The 18,860-nt window shown below is 38.0% G+C and overlaps 3 protein-coding genes across 4 annotated transcripts in view; 2 read left to right on the plus strand and 1 right to left on the minus strand.

Moving 5' to 3' along the window:
- The window catches only part of CLDN2 (claudin 2), a 28,625-nt gene extending 10,022 nt beyond the window's left edge, over positions 1 to 18,603 (minus strand). The window contains exon 1 of one of the 2 annotated variants that reach the window (XM_049766696.1): positions 18,498 to 18,603. The gene's annotated coding sequence lies outside the window, so the exon portion shown is untranslated. Of the gene's footprint in view, positions 1 to 13,105; positions 13,236 to 18,497 lie in introns of those variants that run through there. The other variant, XM_049766694.1, reaches the window with a different exon arrangement.
- Positions 1 to 18,860, plus strand: part of VAMP7 (vesicle associated membrane protein 7) — a 1,102,798-nt gene that overhangs the window by 440,822 nt on the left and 643,116 nt on the right. The window lies entirely within an intron of this gene.
- RIPPLY1 (ripply transcriptional repressor 1) lies at positions 12,103 to 16,586 on the plus strand. The gene is given in 7 exon segments (XM_049767437.1): positions 12,103 to 12,281; positions 12,457 to 12,507; positions 13,048 to 13,177; positions 13,180 to 13,311; positions 13,888 to 13,952; positions 14,518 to 14,709; positions 16,520 to 16,586. Coding segments are annotated over 7 exon segments (816 nt in total).

The raw sequence follows: 18,860 nt of genomic DNA on the forward strand, positions 1-18,860 counted from the left end.
AGAAAAGGAACTAATGATATTACATCCTAGCCTTTTTAATAAACCAAATTCTCGCCAAGGCCAAAAATAAACCACATGCCATCAATATAATTGGATAATGGACTTTTTTCAGTACTCAGCTTCTCTGATTTTTAGGTAGCATCCAGCACCCCACATGATTTTATCTTTTTGAACTGTCTTCTTTTCTTAACCTATGGGGTGTAACTCCCTTGATGCTCATCCTATCTCTTTTTTCTTCAGTTATTTATCCTCTGACAGAGCCTTAAATATGGTGCTTCTCAAGACACTGACATGGGTCTTATTTCCTATTCATTCTGAATTCCCACTCAGAATTTTCATTTATCTCCCATGGTTTCAATTATCCTAATAAATCCCAATTGTTCCATTCAGTACAGATTTTTTTTAACTTCAGATCACTGTATAATTCTGCTCGAATGGCTCAAAATTGTCTTAAACTATGTACAAAATATTCTCAGCCCTTTTAAATTAAAATCAATCTGCTCAGTCTTTAACATGATAGAAAGCCAGTTGTGTAAGCTAGAATATTAGGTTTAATTTTACTTTTTCTCTTTTTTTTTCATTCTCTACATATCATTTCATCTGTAAGTCTTTTCAATCTTATGCACAAAGTATAGCGCTTTAATCTACCTACTAGGCTCTCATGTGAAAATGTTATCTCCATTTGTTACTACCACCTCTCAAAAATACCACTTTAACGAATTTTAGTAGGGGTTGGAGTACAGCAGGTAAGACTCTTGCCTTGCACAATGCTGATTTAGGTTTGATCCCTAGCAGCCCATATGGTTCCCCAAGCTATACTAGGCGTGGTCTCTGAGTTCAGAACCATGAATACTGCCAAATGTATCCATTTCCCCACAACAGAATTATTAAGTTAATGATTCAAATTTCTTTCAAGTAGTAAATTGATAAACTTATACCTGTAGAACAAAATACTACTGAATAATCAAAAGGATGAAACTCAGATATATTGTGTTGACTTAAAAGAACCTAGACTCAAAAGACATCTTAATATTTGTTTATATTTATAGATTCTTTTTAATTATGTTATTTAAACATCATGGTTACAGTGTTGATCATAATACATCTGAAATGATGAAACTATAAGAATGGAGAAGAGAAAAGAGTAACTTGGGTTGTACCTGGGTTAGGATGCAGAAAGGCACTGAGTACAGTGGTATGGTATAGAAATTACTTTGTGTCTTAGAATTGTTATGGATTAATTATACAATTCTACACAATGGTCAAGATCCATGAAACTGTACAATAAATGAATTTATGCATCTTTTTACATGTTGTCACAAAGACAAATTGGAATATATATATAAATAAAATATATTAATTAAAGTATTGAAAATTCCGAAGGGCTGTTATGTTTAGGTAATAGCAATTCACTATTAATTTTCCATTGATAAATAATATAACAAGTTTAATATAAGTAATAATTAAAATATATTATATTAAAATAAATTTTATGTTATATGAAATAATTTTACAAGATAGAAACCAATAAGACAAATAATGTTGAATATCATTTTTTAATCTCTTAATATCTGGCTCAATGAAAATAATTGTTTCTGACTTATGTTCTTGAACTTAATTTGTTAGAATATGTTTTACATAAAGTATATAAAGGAAAGCCAATCTCATAAAATATATGTAGTCAGAGAAAGAGTATTTAACAGTTTGTTAAGGCAGGCATTTAAAATGATTCCCAAATGACAGTTATTGTGTATAAATATCTGCTTTTTGAGAATAAGTGTGTTGAGTTATTATTGTCATGATCATGTCAATTACTTGCAATATGTACAAATTTTTATTCAAATATTATTTAATTTTTAACTTTTATTTGATTATTTACTTTTTTTTAGTGAAACCACACTGAAATCAGGGCTTCATGCACATAATCCTCATGCATATAAGCTTCTTCCTAGTTTTTTAAGTCAACTATTTGGGAAGGAGTAATTATTGAAAGATAACTAAATCAAATGACTTTCAAAGTTAGTTTATTCAAAGAACATTTTCTCTAGCTAGTGGCAGAAACAGAAGTCAGAGATACCTGAAAAGTGAGAAATACTTGATGTACCATTGATGGCTTGCTGGAAAATGGAATGGACCACATGAAAACACCCCACAGCTTCTAGGAATACAGATTGACCTTTGACTACCAGTAAACAAGGTAATAGGGATATCAGACTTACAACCTGCTCTGAATTGTTCTAACATTTTGAATAAATATAGAAACAGATAATTTCCCCCATAATCTCCAGATAAGACTCAAGTCTAGAAGGTTTCTGTCTTTTCATATCCTAAGCAGAAAATTCAATTGAGCCCATACGGACTCCTGACCTATAGAGCTGTTAAACAGTAAATGTGAGTTGTATAAGTTAACTTAGAGATAATTTGTTATGGCAGCAATAGAAGAATAATGCTTTGTGAATATTCTCTAATACTACACCTAAATCTCACAAGTGGTAGTTTTGTAATGTTTGTTTGCGATGTTGATTTCAAATCATATTAACTTCCTGTATGCTATTACATTAAAACCCATTGTTCTATGGTCAGAGATAAAAGCTCAATAAGATGAGCATTCTTAGACATAGAGGGATCTCCAAGAAGATCCATACCTAAGTATGAAATAGCCCCCCCAACAACTGGTATTATATCTTGCACTTTATTTTCCTTGCAATATTTTGTAACATCATGCATTCTTTACCTGGGAAATATTGACCTACCCAGTAAGAGAGAGCTTCCAATTGACTCCTTTAATAATTAAAAAAACATTTAAAAACATTAATGTCACCACAAACATCATTAAAATGTCTTTGAAATATAAATTATTAAACTCAGAATGATTAATGTGTGCCTTTCAACATTCTACTTTTTCTTGACAGATCACACACTTCATTTACAGAAACAATTCTACCCAAATATTCAGGTCTGAATAGTCACAGTTTTTTAATCATTCTTTCAAGTTGAAAAACAGTGCTCCTCTCAAAGAAAACAATGACAAAGATAGAAAGACTGCCCATGGAATGGAAGAAACTATTCACCTAATACTTATCTAATAAGGGTTTAATACAAGTAACTGGTACAGTTTAAGAGGAAAGAAAATCTAACTCCATCCAAAAGTGAGAAGAAGAAATAAACAGAAACTTCCTCAAAGAAAAACTACAGATGGCCAAAAAGCACATGAAAAATTGCTTCACACCATTAATCATCTGGGAGATGCAAATAAAAACTACACCAAGATATCATCTCAGACCACAGAGATCTGCACACATCGAAAATTTCAAGAACAATCAGTGCTGGCGTGAAGAGAGATAAGTAATCTAATTCATTACTGGTGGAAATGTCAACTGATCCAGTATTTTTATAAAACAATATCGATATCCCCCAAAAATATAGAAATTCAACTCCCATATGAACCAAAATATCATTCCTAGGAATATGTCCTAGGGGCCCAAAAGCACAGTACTGAAAACATCTTCATTCTATGTTCATTGCAGTACTATTCACATTATACAGAATCTGGAAACATCCCAAGTGCTCAAGAACAGAGGAGTGGATAAAAAAAACTTTGGGACATCTACACAATGGAATACTATGCATCTGTTAGGAAAATTAAAATCTTGAAATTTGCTTATATATGAATGAATATAGAGAGCAAAACGAGTGAAAGAGGAGAGGGATAGTCATAGAATGACCATACTCATTTTTAGGATTATAAAAAAAGACACTATGGTATTGACATCCAAAGAAAATAGAGAAGACCAGAAAGATCAGTCCATGGTAGAAAGTTTGCCACAGGAATAAGTCACAACTATAATAATTATAGTTGGAAATCATTACTCTGAACAAGAGTTGGGTGCTGAAAGGAGATAAAGTGATATGCATGATACCCCATCAGTAACAATATTGCAAACTACAGCATCTAAAAAGAAAAGAAAATAATAAGAGAGAAAGAAGAAAACCTCTTAGGCTAGGCAGGAGAAAGGGTGAGAAGGAAACTGGGGACAATGAGGGAAAGAAATTTGCACTGGTAAAGGGTGTTGTATATTGTATGACTGAAGTAAGTCATAAACAACTTTGTAGCTGTATCTTATGGTGATCCAATTAAAAAATTTATTTATAATAAAATAAAACTTCAAAGAGAAAACATACAAAATATGCAGACTTAATGTTCCACAAAACACTGTCAAGCTTATCTTGCAATACGAAGACACAAGTGATTTCTCTCCTGACAACTATTATGGTTTACTATGTAATAGGAAAAAAGTTAATAAAATATTTTATAGATTGTGCACTCTGATACATATTGTATCAGAAGGGAAACTAAGACTTGAGAAATTAAGAGTTTTCCCTGGGTCACAGAAGTGGACTTGGGACTCAAGTTTTTAGAATTCTAAAATTTTTTTGCACAGAAACCCAAATATACCATTAGGTCCTGAACCAATGGCTACTCCTCTATGTAAATGCATAATGCAAATGGCTAATGAGGGCTAAGTCAAGAGTTAATAAGAATCTCTGATCCAAGTTTCAATTGTCCCTATTTTGTAGTTAAGAAGTTGTATCATTGGCCAATTAAGTCTAGCCACAGAGCTCTGGTGATGGCCATGTTAAACATTTGCATAGGACACCAGTCAAGCACTTCCTTTGGTCCCCTCCAACATTTGTCTGGCTCCATACAGCACACATGGCACTCTAACAAATTCAGTGCAGTAAAGTGTTTAGTACAGTATCTGGAACATTGTGGACTATAATCTATTTTTGGAGGGCGTGGCTTATAGCTATTCTTTTTAGTGTACTAGGCTCACCCTCCTAGAAAGAGAAGTGTCACTAATTATCAAGTTCTGTTGTTTGCTTGTGCAGAACCAGTAGGATCTTAAGATGAAAGGGAAGATAATAGAATTAAGCATTTCTCTGTAGTCTTAAATTTTAAGGTCAGTATGGAATGGAGAATGGCTGGGAGATGAGGGGTTATAAAGTCTGGCCAGAGAAGCCAAGGATGAACCTAAGTGGATTGAAATGAAAAGGAAGAGGGTGACTGAAGTGACCTTTCCAAGCACCCTCTTCTCCTCCCTTACTCCTTCCCCAAGATATGTTATTTTATGTCCTGTAGTCCAAATGAGGAGCAAATGGGGAACTGCGAAGAGTTCTGCCCTGAAAGCTCTGCACCACATGGGTCACAGCCTCAGCTCAAATGGTGAATAAAGAAGCAAAGCATGCAAGGGGGAAAGCTGACCCAGCAACAAACTTTTCTCCAAAGGTAAACTTCCCTGTCCCAGCAACCTGAGAGGATCCATGGTTTGACATATTTGGGACATTTGGACTTGAGGGTAAAGGCTCCAGCTACCATTTTATAGTTTTGCTTTGGCAACTGGCCTTGGTGAGGATTTCAAAGCAGACCCTGGTTTCTTGGTTTCTCACGACCCCATGCTGCTCTTTTATTCTCCCTCTCCCAACTGGGGTCCTGGCTCAAGAGACTTGGAAAGAGGAGGTAAAGGAGTTAGTTAAGAGGATAAAGGTGTAGATAAAGGAGCTGAGGGCATTGATAGCTTCTTCTATTAGATTCCTCTGTCCTATGCGTTCACCTCTCTTTAGACAGTCCTGTTTCTTCACTAGACCCTTGTGACAGTGCAGTACAGTGTAGCTCAGGGACTAAGAACCCAGAAGCTGTCTGATTTCAAATAACAGCCTCAATGTTAAGTCTTTGACTTAGGCAAATTTCTTAATCTCTTTTCTTCAGAGAGGCTTACATCTTCCTCATAAGATTATTTGTGAGGCTTAACTTCATCTATGCAAAAAGCTTAAAACAGTACATAAATGTTTAAAAAATGTTCTCTATTTTTACTAAGTTTCTTTGTCCCAGTTCTGCAAGTTGGCAGTCCACCTTCTCTGTCCCCTTAAGCCTAGTCCTGCTCAGTTAACTTCTATATGAAATATTTTTGGCATTACCATTCTCCTGATCTCTTTTATACCTCTCCCACTTGAGATGAGAACCATGTTGAGACTATGGCTAGAGACATAAACTGCACAGACTCAATGAATCACAGACTAAACTGGGTGCCCCAAGTATAGTCAAAATTTGTGACAGTAGCTCACAGTAAGAACAGTAGTTTATTTTGCCAGAAGTGATAATTAGGCTATAGAGATGTTGAATGATCATGATATATACCCCAAAGTACTCAATGATAGTTAAATAAAATATATTGTTAAAAAGAAATGTATTATATAACATGACCCAGTACATTTGTGGCAGTCTTTCTATATCTTGATCTAGTTCTATGACTTAAACAAGTGTTTCACATAACATTTACTATACTCCTTTATTTGCTATACCTTTGTTCCATTAAATCTTGGTTGGAACCTACTGAAATCATAGTAAGACATGCTATTAGTTGTGACTCATAATTTTCCCTATGTTAAGCCCTATGTATGGTGGGATTTAGACCATTGAAATCCCCAAACCCCAGAAAACATACAGGTTATAGGTCTGTCTACAGAGGCAAGGGTAGGTCAAGAGGAGCTTTAGTGTAGGATATAGGCAGGGCATTGGATACAGTTGACAGGAAAGACTGACTGGGCTTAGGAAGGAAACATCTTCAACTGCCACAAAAAGGAGCCAAGATATTTGCCATAGCTGACTAGAAATCCCTGGGAGTTTTTAAATTGGAGAGGAACATAGTCAGCTCTGTGTTTTGGGAAGAACATTAGGATGACTATGAAGAGGTTTGATTTGAAAGGCCAAGCCAGGGGCCAGAGAGATAGCACAGCAGATAGGGCATTTGCCTTGCATGCGGCTGATCTGGGTTCAATCTCTGGCACCCCATATGGTCTCCCAAACTTACCAGGAGTAATTTATGAGTGCAGAGCCAGGAGTAACCTCTGAGCATTGCTGAGTGTGGCCCAGAAAAAAGAAAAAGAAAAGAAAAGAAAGGAAAAGAAAAGAAAAGGTAGGCCAAGAAAGTACAGAGGAATCTATCTAGAAGCTATACTGAACAATGAAACTATCAGTCTTCGAGGTGATGAGGACAAATAAAGTAATAATTGAGGAAACAAGTTGAAAAGTAGAGAGCATGAAGAAAACTAATTTGGTGAATGGAGAATACCATAGTCATCAGAACTCAATGGCTAAGGTTATTTGCTTGAGTGACTGGGCTAATATAACTGTGTGGGCTATGGAAGTAGTTGAATGAGCTCAGATTGGCATGTATAGTTCTATATGGGAAGCCTGAGTTTGATCTCTAGTAGTGCATGGCCTCTGAGTACTATTGGATCTAGCCCTTGAGCACTAATCCTAGAATAGCCCCTGGACATCAAAGGAGTTGCCTTCCTAATTATATATACACATACATACATACAAATATACATACATACATACATACAAATATACATACATACATACATATATACACATACTTTAGTTTACTGGAATAGGTACATAGGAGGAGATTTATGGGGAAGGGAGAACTCTTGGGATTTGAACTGACCTTGGGATTTAAAATGACATGAAGAAAATTAAACTTTTAATCTTTCATTCAATAAATAACATGTATGGAACAGGCATTTCATTTTGAGAAATAAGAACATTAAAGAAATAAACTAGCATTCAATATTTTCATAATAAAGAGAATGTCTATTTTGTTGTCATAAAAGGGAAGGCCATAATGTGTAATAAAAGATAGTTTTTCATAATTGATTGAATTCAGATTATTGAAACACTCTGCTTTTGACTTTTGTTCCAGTTTGCCATGGTCATTTGTAAATATGATCAAGCTAATTTGAAAACCATTCTGCTTAGGAAATGGACAGAAAAATATATTTAAACAAAAATAGATTAAAATTTCCAAAAAGAGGATGAAAATAATGAGAGTTTCAGAAATGAAGCTTCTGAACTGGATCAATAGTATAAGAGTTAAGACATTTGTCTTGCATATGGCTGACCCTGGTTTGAGCTAAGGCACTGCATGCTGGTCCTTGAACAAAACTAGAAAAGACCCTTGAACACAGAGCCAGTGGTAGTCCCTAACCACTGCCAGTTGTGGCCAAAAGCAAAAAATAATAATAATAATAAACAAAAACGAGAATTTTTCATCCAGAGTTCTTGAATGTAGCAGGTATGAAGTCAATGATAAACTTAGGAAGTGCTCTTTCACTAGTTTGAGGATAGGGCCTAATTGCAGCTGGTTAACATTTGAATGGGAAGTTAGAAAAAGTGTAATCCTGGAGCAGTGTTTCTAATCCAGAGGCTATATAGTCCTTTGTGGGTCACCAAGATATTCCAAGGTGGTCATAGGTGAAAATCATGCCAGTGATGGGGAACATCCTGTGACTCTGAGACCAAATGGTAATATGAGAATGGGAGGGCTACAGAAGGAAAACAAGGTAGAAAGAGAGGTTTGTGTTTGGAAAATGATTGAGAAACACCAATCTAGATTGTAGACACTACTTACAACATATTTAAGGGTGAAGAAAAAAACTAAGGAAGGAGATAAGAGAAAGTGTGTGTGTGTGTGTGAGAGAGAGAGAGAGAGAGAGAGAGAAAGAGAGAGAGAGAGAGAGAGAAAGAGAGAGAACAACGGGAAAAGACAGAAACCGAAATAGAGAATGCTGAGAGTTAAGAAAACCCAGTTTCAGAAGAAGCTTTGCAACAAATAAAAAAACAGCCATTGTATGACAATGCAAAGAGTTGGTATAAAGAAGTGCAGGTCTATTGTGGGGGCAGAGGTATAGCACATGGGTAAGTGCCTTCATTGCACCGGGTCAACTGGGGTGTGATTCCCCAATATCCCATATGGTCCTCTGTGTACCACCCAGAGTGATTCCTGAGTGCAAAATCAGGCATAGTCCCTGAACACCACTGGAAATTGCCAAAGAAAACAAAACAAAATAAAGCAAGGTGCAGGTCTAGAAGAAAGTCTCTTTGAAGGATTGCAGGTGGGGCTGTGCCCAGGGATTAGCCTTTAAGGAGGGGGCACCTTTTGCTCTTCAATGGGAGGGTTGGATGGGAAGGAAGTTGGCCAGGTAGACTAATTTGGGGAGGGGAGGGCACTGGAGCAATTCTACACATGAAGGCCTCTGTTTTCTCAAGGAAGTAGGAGGAGAGGGTGTTCTGTTCAGAGGCAGGGCAGGAACATTATTTGGGTAGAAGTAACCCTGGCATCTAGCCCAGGGAAATGTGGGAGCTGTTTCTGAGAAACTAGTAAGGGAACACAGTCAAAGATGGTTGAGAAGAATGAGGGGCCAGTTGAAATTATTTGAGTCTGTCTTTTCCTGCACACGTCTTGTCTCTTTTCTCAGCTATAAAAACATTGGAACAATGTCCACACCATTCTCTTCTGCTGCATGTTCCTTGATCAGGCAATGGCCATCAAAATTTGGCCTAGACTTTCTGCTTATTAACAAAGTGTGAGAACTGCTTTAGTATGTGATCAATTTTGATTTTCTTGTTTCTGTTTTGTGTGAGAGAAACTTGGTATTGGTTTGAAATTTTGAATTAGTCCAAAAGTTTCTTGTAATAGTTGAGATCAATTCAATTTTGTTTCTAATCTGCTTCATTGTCAGTAATTATCTTCACCTTTTTTACATTTTTAAACACATGTATATACAGATGATTCAACTTCCAAAATTTAAAGAAGGAATTGACATCTTTTACTGCAAGAGAATAATTTGGAATATTATCTTTCTTTCCTTTTCCTGTTCACTATCGGTTTGAGCCAGTGGTGCATTGCAAACCAAGACTTGTCTTCAGGAGGTAAATTTAGCGAGAACCCTTATTAGACTGAAAGAAGCTAGAACTGCAGTTCTTTTAGCAACTCTTCTCACTCCTGTCTTTCCAGTATTTCCTTCTCCAGAATACAGCATGCATTAGATAAATGGCAGAGTTTAACTCTGTCCAAGGCAATGTATTCCACTGTACTCATTTCACCACATACAATAAACCTCTGTTTATTGATGGCCAGCACAATGTCAGGTCCTTGTGTTAGACAGTGGCTGGGGTGTTAGAAAGTTTTCCTTTGATTGAGCCAAACTATGTCTCCCTTTGGCCCAATCCTGGGCCTCAACCCTGCCCTTTGAAGTCACAGAACAATTGTAATCACTTTGCAATTTAATCCTTATATATTTGAAACTTTATGTCATTTATCCAAACCTTTTCTTTCTCCTGTATAGATATATTTTTCTTTCTTGTTTCTTTTTATGTGCCTTAACATTTTTATCACCTAAATAATACAAACTTTGTAAAACTTTTTAAAAATTCAGAAAAGCATAAAATTTACTCTCAAAACTGACCACAATATTTTCTGTAGTCTTTTCTCTACCAAAATGGAGTAATTTTCTCTATGTTATCTTGTTAGAGGTTGACATTTTTCCACACATCACCAACTCATCAGTGTGTTAACTTTCCTCAATATTCTGCCAAGTAAATTTTAATCTGTAATGATTTCTTAAACCTAATTTTAAAAAGGTGAGGCCTCCTCAGAGCTACTCATAGGGTTGAGGGACACTCATTGATTCTTGACCGACCTGGCTCAATGGAAGAGCCCAAACACCTCTGCTACTTTGGCCCACTAGTACTTGGGTTGCTCCAGTGACTCTTGGAGCCTCCAAAACTGCATCTTTTGATTCTGGGGTAGATAACATGGTGTTAGAGATTGAATCTGGGTCGGACACATACAAGGCAAGTACTTTAACCACTATAAGATCCCCTGGCCTAAATCTGTTGCTTAAATATAGGTAGTTTCATTATCCTTTACTACAATTAACACAGTGAAGCTGTCATTAAAGTGAAGGGAAGGGATAGATGAACAGAATCAAATTATTCAGACTCTTCTAATATTCAATTTTTGTTTCTGTTCCTATGCTGGGAATAATACTTCCTAGAACCTGATTGCACATGGCCACTTATCACATGGTTGCAAGACCTTATGTCAATGAATGTATTTGTTTTTATATTACTCTTGGATATCAGTGTTAATTCTAATGCCTGATAATTTTGAACCTAAAGAGCAAGAAGCTAAATTGGTACTACTGTTTGACACTGAGTCTTGGAGTTCTATTTTAAGGCCCTGTAGAGCATATGTAGCCTGACTAGTAGTTGTAACTGGAAGCTTTATGGCTAAGCCTAGAAGACTGGCTCAGGTTCAGTATGATACTCAGGCTACTAGGCTTCTCTGGGGTCAATACCCATTTAACCAGCCCCTGTTACAGATGTTCAGGATAAGGAAACTGCTTTTGGACCTAAGGCTAGCATCCTTATCTCATACAAGAGGGAACTGAGGCTCTGGGGCCAAGCATAGTAGTAGCTTAGCTGACAGAACCCAGCCTCTTTTCCATGCTCAGGCCCCTAAGCTGGAAGCTTAGTGCTGGGATTTGAAGTCTGACAAGAAAACACTGTGCCAGGACTACATGTAATGCTCCTTCATTCTTTCACTGGATGCCACTAAAGCCAGAAAAGGGATTCAAGTAGTTGAGCAAATGACCTTTCCAGTAAAGGAGAAGGCCTGGAAAGATGACTGATAGATTAAATCATAGGCAATTGAACCTACTCAACCAAGAATTCCCTGCTTTCCTAACAGAAGATTTGTGTAATGACAGAAACCCTCTATGGGGCCCACCTGGAAAATCTATTTGGAGTTTGAGCTCAGATTGCTGGGCCCCTTAAACAGATTATCTCTGCATTCTTACTGGGAACTTGCTTTGCATTAAGCCTGTTTTGCCAACCTTCTGTGCTCAATAATTTTCTGTAGTTTAGAGTGCTAATGAGTTTCCATTTACCTCTCTGCCTCTGTCATTCTGGTCTTGCTACTGCCTGGGAATTAGCACACAAATGGTGAGTAATTTGTCCCTTCTGTGTTTTCCTTTCTGAGCTGGAGTGAAAGACCCCTCACCCCCTACTGATGCTCTGTTTATTCAACTGGAAGTGATTTCACACCCAGGAACCCTAGTCTCCCTCCCCAAGTCCCCTTCTTAAATATTTATTCCTTAGCCCTCCTCTAGGTACCTTCAGCCCTGAATTTTTCTGAATAATTTATGAGTCTAGGCAGACCTTTATAAACGGGTCTACCAGGAAAGTTCTTAAGCATGCAGGAGTTTCTGAGAACTAGGAGCCCCCACAGCCTTGATACCTTTAGGATGAAACATGCTGTTCCTGATGCTGCTGCCCGTGGCCCAGGCCCAGCTCCAGCCCCCATGGAACTCCCTGGCCTTTCCAATATCTCACTGTTTCTCACCTCTGGACAAGAAGGGGATAAGAATGGGAGGTAAGTCAAACTTGACCTTCAACAACATGAACTCATGATATTTGTGTTCCTTAAAAAAATGAGGCACCGGAACAATCCAAGGGCTCTGTTCTCTGAGAAGGAAAATGGCAAATTTTTACAGCCCTAAGCAACAACTCCTCTCAATTCAATGCACTTTCCTCTCACTAATTTCTAGGCCAAACAGAGCAGTGGCTGAAATGTTTTCTAGGTTACACATTGATCTATGGTAAGTTTTTGTTAAATAAAGTTAATACTGTGTTTAAAAACAAGTTAAGAGCATCTGGTTGAGATGGTCAAAGTGGAATTGATGATGATAGATGCTACCAAAGCTGAAGGCAACCAAATAGCCTCATGGCCCATATCTTTTAGTTTAAAGAAGCATAAGAGAGACAGTCACGAACTCTACACTTAACACCCTTCTCTCCCTGAGCCCCAAAATCGGCTGTGAAATCATTAAGAAGTCCTCAGGAAGGGGTCATTTCTCAAGTTTTCCATCTGCTTCCATGGAAGTCTGCTGGAAGAGCAATGGGATTTTTCATGAAAAAAGTACTGGACTGTTCCTCTCTGCAGCCTTAGAAGATAGAAAGACTCTGGGAGGCCAGATATTTCCCACCCAACCCTGGTTAATTCCTCTAAATATTTAGCAGTGCACAAGCATTTACTGAAAATCTGCTCAATGGCAGTCATTGTAGGCTGCAGATCTGATCAAACACAAAGCTGCCCTTAAGAAGCTCAAAGGCAAATAAATAAGACAATTACAAAATAGGGCTGATAAGAGCTATGATAACATTGTTAAAGTAGAAAGGAAGGGCACCTGTCCTCACCTGGGCTCAGGGTCCTTTGGCAAAGCTTCCTGAAGGAGATGGCACAAAAACCCAGTTCTCTGGAGGAGTCTTTTGTTATCTCAGGCAGTCAATACTTCAGTCTCTTCTACCAATGGCTCTCTGCTGTTTGTTCTAGAGGTCTTTGGAGACCCTGGCTGTCCTCTACAAATGACACATTAAAGCAGGTGAGGACACTAATGGATTTGGTGAGTTTGAGCCCCTGTTCAAAGTGTGCATGCTGTTACGTTCAGTTCTGTAGAACAGGTCTTTTCCCCGAGGGCATATGATCTTACTTCAGGCAATAAACCTGGGAAGGCGTTTTAAATGCCTAACTGGCATTTTATTCTCACAATGGTTGTAAGATGGTAGACCCTTTCAGTGGCAGTTTGAATGATGAAGAATCTTGAGGGTCCAATTTAGTGAAAGGATTCAGACAGACCTACAGCTACTCTTTACTAGAGTTGACATTTGAATCTTGGCACACGGCTTTTCCCCCACTCCTTCCCCTGAAGCTTTGCTGCTCTGGGAGAACTCTGTCCCCTGGACCATTTCCAACCAAGTGTTAGAACAAGGCCAGAAAAGCAAACAAGCTCTAGGACTCTGTCCACTTGTTTTTTAAACTACTACCAGAACAATTTCCTTGGCTGGGGGTGGGGCCAGGACCCCACAGATAACTTAGGTCTCTTCTAGGTCATTTTTCCTGCAGAATTTTGACTCCTGACATAGTGGGAACAGTATTCTGGTTATGGACTTTAAGATATGCTACCTTTTGCTTTGGACAGACCATCAGTGGGGCAACATGTGCTGAGGTCACCAAGGCTAGCTCCGAGTTCCATCACCCTGTCAGGTAAGATTCTGGAATCAAGTTCAACACTTAACTTAGGTCCATTGATTTTTCTAAATTTTCCCAGCTCCACTGTGATTCAGGAGGAGGGAGGCAATGTAATGACACCTTTTCCATTAACCAGAAAATGGTAGCCCAGTGAGGATAAGGAACCTAGCCAAGGTTACCTTCCCTGGAATCAGGGTCTATGATCTCTATAAATGTGGGTCCCTTCCCATCCCTTCTGGGTGGACCAGTGACAGAAATTTCAGTAAAGTTAAAGGACTCTGAAATGGAGAATTTTTAGCCAGAATCTTTTGCTATTGTGGGTGTATTTATAGACAGAAGTCTTTTACTATTGGTCATGGAGTTGATAGCTACTGGGACAGGGGCCCTCTCCCCCCCCCACAGCAGTAGCACCAGCTATTACCTTGCTGCCCTGAATTATTTTGTAACATTACAGAAGTTCTTTCTTCTTTTGGCTTTCCTCTCATTTCAATTGCTGTAGAGAGGAGTTTGATGGTGGGCTTTCAGCTTGGCTATGTGTAGAGTCTTCTAAGTTAATGACATGTCTCTTTTTTATCTACAGGCTTTTCTGGCCTAAATCACACTCATTTGACTACCTGTACGGATATGGTGAGATTTTACTGCAGAACTTCCCTGTCCAGGCAACAATCAATCTGTATGAAGACTTAGACAGAGAAGAAGATGAGGACGAGAAGGAAGAACATGATGAAGTGAAAGAGGATGCAGATAAAAAGGCCCAGAAGGAGGTGTTAAGGTCCAACAGTCATCACCACACAAATCCCCAACATATTCACCTGCCTTGTCCAAACTGAGCTATTATTTATCTGCTAGGGCTTCTGTATGTCTGAAAATGTTCCAGAACACTTATTAGCCAAATATCTTTAGGCCCAGCTCTCAGGATTGAAAGCAGAGTTTCCGAGTTGCCCAGCTCACCCTAGCTATACCTAACTGGTATTTGGCATCTCATGGAGTAGGCTGCTCTTTTTGAGACAGTGGGAGGGTCAGAAGAACACTAAGGAAAATAAGACCTGCTTCATAAAGTCAGAGAGAAGCAGATCATGATAGATCATGTTCATATAGAGAACAGTTACTCTTTGGGGTCTTTTTACATACCCCAATTTTCCAAGTAGCTACATAGTCCTCTCTCATGGAATTTCGAGTTTATCTTCAACAATACTGAAATATATCCAAACTAAACTGGCATAACTTTATGATAAGCCTTGTAGGAAGGGAAGGGGTTTCTAGAGAATCCCCTTGAGTTGGGGACCTCTCTTCTACTTTATTTCTCTGCTATTCATTGGGGGTCTGTATGTTGGCAGGAGATAAATCAGGAGAAAAATAAACTATGGTATTTGACCTTTTCCTGGAACTGTGCTGATTTCTTAACTGAACTCTTCCCATGTTATGAAGCCAGGAGCAGAGTCAGAGAGAGCTCAAGGCCAAATCATTGCTCTACCTGAGGTCAGTAAACAGATCTTTCTTCATGGGATGTAATCAGGCTTGATTAAACTTCAAAAACAGTTTGAAAAGGAAGCAAAAAGTCTCTCAAATGGAAGACTGGAGGCTGGAAGTTGTGATGGGGATTAAGGAGGGATAGAGAAATGCAGCTTTAGTTGAGCCTTGGAGATTTTTATGTGCAAGAAGGGAATGAACCTGGGGGATACTAAAACCTAATTCCCTTTAATTAATAATTAAGTGATATAATTGATAGCTTTCTTAATTCCCTTTATTTCTATGATGTAGTTTAGATACTTATGCCTATTCCTGACTCAATTTTTTTGCCTCCAGCATGTCCTTTTGCAATCCCTCACACTACCTAAAAGAACAGATAAGGCTGTGCCCTTATCATAATTCTTAATTGCCTCAATGATTGGAATCACATTTACAAAAAAAAAAGAAAGCACAATTAACTTCTTATCTGGGGCATATAATGGCCTGTTTCTAATTTATCTCTTCAGATTCATATTTCAGTACTGGAAGTCTACACTGCCTGTTCTTGAATGTATCATGCTTTCTAAAACCCCTCTGGCTTTACACCTCTTTCTGAAATCCCTTTTTACTTTCTATGTGCTTGATGATAAACTTCCATTCATCCAATGAGTCTGACTAGCACAGATACCTTTCCTATGAGAAACTTTCACCAAGCTCCAAGTCCATTTTGGGTATCCCCATTTATTCAGTATCTTCTGTACTATAGCATCTACTCCACATCTGTAGAGTAAGATGTAAATTGTGTTCAAATTGTCTATATGTCTATATAAAATAGAACACTACCTGACAAAAGAAGATGGCCAGGAAATGCTGGAGAAAAAATATTTTTAAAGGATATTTTTAAAGCAGGTATTGATAGAGCTACCTCTGTGCCTCTGCCTATTGACTTTTCCATAACTCTGTTGTGTTACAAACAGGATAGAGTAGTGTCATCTGATCCAGAAGCAAAATAATGGTCATCTTTCTTTTTTCCCTCAAAGGGGCTCAAACTACTCAGAAGCCCTTACACAAGTTTTTTTTTAAATAATTTTTATTGTGACCAATGTGAATTACAAATCTTTTTTTGTTTCCAGACTTGGACTCAGCCTTGAGCAGGACAGCCAAACTCACACATTAGTGCCATCTGTTGGACACAATTGAACCTTGTTCTTTAACATAACACTGCCGGGCAGATAGATGAACTTTGACCACTTCAATCTTTAGTCCCTTCTGTTTCTATCAGTAAAATTAAGTGAAATCTATCATTTCTAACCTTGGAGAAAATATTTACCTACTCTGAGTTCCAATCTTCTCATCTATAAAGTGAGACTAATAATGGATCTTTCCTTTAAGTATATTGTTTAGAGTATTAAATAAGATAATATCTGTAAAGAATGTAGAATTGCCCCTAACACATAGGAACATAATCTGATATGGTAGTAGTCATAGAAATAACGTTCTTATAAATTAGTTTATTTTATTTTATAACAAAAATATGCCTATAGGCTAGAGTCATCTAATAACTGTTCTTATAAAGTAATGATTAATTTGTGTCATGGCCACCAGATTGTCTAAGCACTCTTTGATGGCTTCCCATCAAAGAAAAAGTATTTTTGCAAATATTTGTCCTCATTAATTTGTAAAAAGTAAAACAGACCAAATGTGTCTTCCTAACTCACTCTTTAAAGTTTCCAAATTCCTTTTCCCTAGGACAGATGTTTCAAAACTTCTTTTTGTCTGGTCTAGCATGAACACCCTGCTTCTGAATTGAATATAGTAGCTCAGTATATAAACCAAATAAATATGGAGGTGCCCTGGAAGAAGTCACAATGGGGATTCAGAATTCCACACTCTCCTCATCTTCCGTGTAAATGTACACTCCCCACACTCATCTGTATGGCACTTCAACGTCCCACAGATTAAGCTAAAATTTATAATCAATGGAGGATTAATATTTCTATGTGTTCAGTGTTTTCTTTAATAATCCTTGTTTTGAGTCTTATAAGGTTCCAAACATTTCATAGTTCAAAAATAGCTTGAGTGCTTTCTTGCACTAGACTACAGGTTTAAAAGCTCGGAACCTCAATATCCTTGGATTAAGGTACTATATCACATAAAATTACAAATTTATAAATCCCAGTGACTTAAGTACCTTAGAAATCCTTTGAGCAGTAATTCTAAGCCCAGAAAGAACATCTACAACTTTCCCTCCTTTCTTCCATCTTTCTGCAAACAGGCTAGGGTCTAGTGGCAGATATTTTGCCTCATTTTTCTAGTTTCATACCCTGAAATGGCTTCCGATCCACTTCCCCGCACATAGTTACTAAGTGATTGGTATTCATTGTTCTGACCAATCAGAGATGAGTATTGAATACTTTGTTAATAGGTGTATCCAGTTCTGGTAGCAACTTTCATGTTTAAATCTTGACTCAACTGTTTAATAATTGTGTGACGCTGAGTAAATTCTGTAACCTTTCTGGACCAGTTTCTCATAGATGAAGGGTAAATTATAGCAATGCTTATGCTTGGGTAATTCAAGAGAAAAAAATCTGTGTGAAACTCAGGGTACTTCCACTAGTTCTATGGTAACTGGTCGGTGTCAGTGCTCTCTATTTTCTCACTGTCTTCCTTACCTAACCTCACCTCAAAAGAGAGGGGCTATCAGTTAATGTGAGGCTTAGCTTTGAAGAGATGGGAGGAGAAATATTACCAGAAAGAGGCAGCAGCAATTCCTTCATTAAGGGAATATTTATTGAGCACCTACTCTGTGCCAAGCATTAGGATTAAGAACGTTGAGGTAGATGTCTCACGGTCCAAATCTCATCTCTGCCATATGCTGACTCTATCGATAGGCCCATTTCTCTCGGGTGTCAAGGTTAGCTCTCTATTCTTTGCCCTTTCACTACCACTTTGGTATTTCCTTGTTATATATCACACACACATATGCACACACATACACAGACATTGCACATTAAAATAGTCGCCTATTCTCCCCTATCTCAGGTCAAGGAAAACCTCCTCCCCTACCCCAGTGTTATCAAGCCCACCTCTCCCCTCTCTCCCCAACTGTACCTGTGTGGTTATCTAGTGAGCAGTTAATCGGTTGGTCTCCTTTCAGCCCCAGGTCCCTGTTGTAAAATGGTTGCCAGTCCTCCTCCCAAACGTGGTTGTTAGGTGGCCGGAGTTCACTGTTCTGACCTGTCAGAGGCCTGGTGTTTCTTATTGCATTTTTGGTTTGCTCCCAGCTGGCAAAGCTTGTAGCAACCTCTGTGCATGAACACAAGTCCAGGTACAAAATTCTGGCAAAGAGGGAGTGCTTAATAAGTGGTCGTCGCTACAACGCTCTGTCAGGCGCTTGGTACTCATGTTACACTTATGAGTTCCTTTGGTACTATTATGACAACAATCCTAGAAGGTATGCAACGGTGACTATGT

Source organism: Suncus etruscus, chromosome X (genome assembly GCF_024139225.1).
Source record: "Suncus etruscus isolate mSunEtr1 chromosome X, mSunEtr1.pri.cur, whole genome shotgun sequence".
Taxonomy (NCBI): Eukaryota; Metazoa; Chordata; class Mammalia; order Eulipotyphla; family Soricidae; genus Suncus; species Suncus etruscus.